Source organism: Corylus avellana, chromosome ca4, assembly GCF_901000735.1.
Source record: "Corylus avellana chromosome ca4, CavTom2PMs-1.0".
Classification (NCBI taxonomy): Eukaryota; Viridiplantae; Streptophyta; class Magnoliopsida; order Fagales; family Betulaceae; genus Corylus; species Corylus avellana.
In genome coordinates this window covers 8,766,487-8,770,380 of record NC_081544.1, presented here as the reverse complement: position 1 = coordinate 8,770,380, position 3,894 = coordinate 8,766,487, and the positions used below count along the sequence as shown (strand labels likewise).

General features: G+C 38.5%; 1 protein-coding gene across 1 annotated transcript; it reads right to left on the bottom strand.

Moving 5' to 3' along the window:
* Nucleotides 1-1,274: 1,274 nt before the first annotated feature.
* Nucleotides 1,275-1,746, bottom strand: LOC132177999 (protein NRT1/ PTR FAMILY 3.1-like). The gene is made up of 2 exons (XM_059590470.1): nt 1,679-1,746; nt 1,275-1,578 (listed from the first exon to the last, which is right to left on the bottom strand). Exons 1-2 carry the CDS (start codon nt 1,744-1,746, stop codon nt 1,275-1,277), a joined length of 372 nt encoding a protein of 123 aa, XP_059446453.1.
* Nucleotides 1,747-3,894: the final 2,148 nt, after the last annotated feature.

The following is a 3,894-nucleotide window of genomic DNA, read 5'->3' as shown; positions in this document are numbered from 1 at the left end:
TTAATTAAGCACATGAATGATATGATGCAATAATTAATTTAGGAATCAACATACGTATTTTGGGATTATATCATTTGATTTAGAAGACAACTAATTTGTTATCATGAAGCCGCAAAATTGTCTTGTCTTGTTGATATCATTTGATTTAGAAGTGGAATTAAAGTACATTGTAATTAGTTTCTTCTTCAGGTTTAATCCTTTTCCACATGTTAATATCAACTCGGTAGTAATCTTATTATACTAACTAATAAAATCTATAGACTTGGAATTTATAATGCAATTTTTTGAGTGATGTGATGTAAATGAGAGAGCTAGAAAGATTCTTTATAGTCTATATATAAATACCAATGTAAGCAAGTCATTTTGATCAAGTTGAAATCAAAGTTGTCTTAGTTCACCAATTTTCAACGTTTCAGCCATTCCAAAAATTTGTGATTTTTGGGGTGTTTGAACTCATATGTATAGATAATGTTAAGCTCTAGGGGAAAATGCATTTTACCCCCTTGAAGTTTCAGGGGTTTTTCAATTTGAACCCCAAAGTTTAAAAATTGGCAATGTACCCCCCTGAAGTTTCAAAAAGTTTCAATTTCAACCTTCCGTTAATATTTTCCGTCTAAATGGATGGAAGTTGTCCCACGTGCACCTCACGTGACATATAAGCCATTTTCTTCCAATTTTGCCCTCAATCCAGATATCAAAATTACAAGATTACCCTAAAGGCTTTTCTTCAAGCTATGCATTTTCCCTCCCATTCGCACATTATACTGAGCTGCAAGCTATGCATTTTCCCCTTTATTTTACGTTAACTCCCATTATTCAGAAGACATATAAATAGTTATTCCCCTCATTTTTCTCTACAAGTATAATCATTTCGAAGAAATGAGACTGCAAAACAGGGGCAATATTTAAACTGTTTATGGACCCAACTACGCCTAAAACTGCAACTAATCAAACCCGATCTGCAAGCTCCACCACCCCATGATCTTTTTCAGAGCTACCAATACCTTCATTTTTCTGGATCTCGAGAGGCTTATATGTATACAATTTGGCGCAGCACAAGTAGCAAATAAAATTAGCGACTTGCAGCAACGTGAGCAACCAATAAAAGTACTCAATTTCCCCCTGCTTAGGTTGTCGTTTCTAAGCCAGTTTGATCCATCTGGCTTAGCACTAAACTTGTGCACCATGGAAACAAGAAGTGAGCTTAGATAATTCCCAAATGAAATTGCCAGCTAGAAAAGCGCCATGGCACTGCTTCTCATGCTTTCTGGAGGCTAGTCGTAGAAAAACTTGAGATGCCCATTGGACATGAAAGCTTCAGCCACCCCATAAAGGCTATACTGCGGCACAAGCCAGAAGACAGATATGGGGATGGTGGAATGCGGGTGATCAATGAGCCCGTGTGCTAAAGCTGCGTTTTTGCGCTTCACTTCCATGAACCCGGCGACTAGAGTGGCTAATATGGAGATGACAAATCCGATTCCCATCCGGTGCAGAGCTCCCACCCCCAACCAAACCAATCCCCATTGCCGCTCCTTCACTGTAACAATCGCTTCCTTTACCTCCCATTCTCTCTCTCTGCAAGCAAAGCAGCAATAATGAAAAATAGGCTTCCCTTCTCAACCAATATCTTCTTCTTCTACGTCATCGTTTATCTTGGGATATGTACAAAGCTCACACTCTCTTTTGAAGAACCTGATAGTTATAACGTGGATAACCACGTAAATTTCCATGCTTCCACTGCATGCGGACTAACCGCCTCTGCCTTTAGGCGGAAGGGGAAGAAAGACATATCAAAAACCTCTTGCCACGTCAAACAACGGTGGATTACCATGCCACGTGTAGGACTCTAGTACTTGGATGTCCGCTTGGTAGCTATACAAGGCCTGGAAGGAAACATACTTAAAAAAGAAACATTCTGCTCGCTTGTGGAAAGCAAATCCTCCAGTTTTGAGGTGCTGAAAATGGATACAAAGGGACAAGGTTCTGCTATTTGCAGCAACACCTACGATTATCCTGCTCCCTGCCCTGGCAGCGTAGCTTGCAGGTCAGTGGACCGATGCTTTCTTCTTGATGATTTGGTTCTAAGGGATAAAGTTTCCAGTCGAAGCACATGGTCCAAGAAAATCACATTCATACCAACAACAACATTATTTTACCTGAAAACTAATAATCTTTCTCAGACATGTAAATAATGACACTCGATAATTCCTAGCACATGATCCATTGATGACAAAGAATCACTCTGTTTTCGGTTGTAGAAACAGGGCAGAACAGATTAGTTTATCGTGAACCTGCATGTGAACCTCTACCCCCAGTTTTGCCATGTTGGTGATATAATGGCAGTCTCCTTGGGAGCTTCACAGTGGAGTGGTACTGTATTTTGAGCTAAAGAGGAGGAGGAAGGTGAAAAGAAAGGTGGGTGTTGAAAGAGTAGGCGTGAAGAAGAAGAAGAAGAAGAAAGAACTGGCCGGTACTGCAATCAAGAAAAAAAAAAAAAAATTTGAGGGTGAAATTGGAAGAAAATGGCTTAATATGTCACGCGAGGTGCACGTGGGACAACTTCCATCCATTTAGACGGAAAATATTAACGGAAGGTTGAAATTGAAACTTTTTGAAACTTCAGGGGGGTACATTGCCAATTTTTAAACTTTGGGGTTCAAATTGAAAAACCCCTGAAACTTCAGGGGGGTAAAATGCATTTTCCCCTAAGCTCTATTTAATACTATAGCCAACAGGAAATATGTTTAGCTTGATTTCCCGCCCCTACTTCAACAGATCACACAATTCTATGTACTCTAAGTTGGGTTCAACTTTAACACAACACAAAGCAAAGTGTTAGCAATTTAATTAGGCAAATTCCAGTGCATGAACATCCCCTTTCTGAATCTAGCTCTCTATATTTTCCTTCAATATGGGTGACAAATGCAGCTTGATTCCTCTTCAGTTAGTGTGCGGGCATTCAATTAGAGTAGAAGGATTTTTTTTTTGTTCTTTAGATAGAGTGGTGATGCCATTCAATTGGAGTAGGATTTTCCTACTGTGATGATATGCATAGATATAAGGGAAAGCACAACTACGAGTCGAAGCAGTAAACAATCTAGCTCAAATTGTGAGGGAGATTAGCTTTTCTGCTCTAGAATCAATCCTATGTGACTCCATGCATATAACTCCCACGTAGCTCCCACATGCAAAATAAATCTCATGTAACTCCTACATGCTTGAAAAACCAAAAGACACAAACTCTTCAAGACGCTTAACTTACAAGAATATGAAATTATTGGAATTAAGTTTAGTATTCAATACCCTCTTTAAACATAATTTCTAGTGAGTCCAAGTAACGCTTGCTAAAAGTATCATCCTTGAGAGGCTTAGTGAAAATGTCCGCAACTTGATCCTAAGTCTTCACAAACTTGAGTTGTACCTCCTTCTTGACAATACATTCTCTAAGAAAATGATATCTTGTGTCAATGTGTTTACTTTGACCATGAAATATTGGATTCTTGAGTTGTTGCTTTCTTGAAATCTTCAAACATGTTTGGTTGTTGCCTGTAAAAATCAAGCCATCTACATACAAGCAAACAATCTAAATATTTTCATTCTCACGCACCTTAGCATAGAGAGCATATTCATGAGGGCATTTGGCGAATCGATTCTCTTAAAAAGTATTTATCAATTCAACTATTCCATGCCCTTGGTGCTTGTTTTAAGCCATAATACACATTTTTTAATTTCAAGACTTTCTCCTCATGCCTCTTGATGACATAACCCATAGGTGATTCAACATAAATTTTCTCCTCAAGAATTCCATTCAAGAAAGCGGATTGTCAATCCATTTGATAAATCCTTAATTTATTTTGAGTTGCAAGAGAAATGACCATTCTTATGGTTTCC

Bases quoted from the DNA above. Each gene is read 5' to 3' on its own strand.
- LOC132177999 (XM_059590470.1), bottom strand. From the start codon at position 1,746: ATGCAGTGGAAGCATGGAAATTTACGTGGTTATCCACGTTATAACTAT. The intron at 1,579-1,678 runs GTGAGCTTTGTA...CTTTGCTTGCAG, and splicing joins CAGGTTCTTCAAAAGAGAGT to AGAGAGAGAATGGGAGGTAA.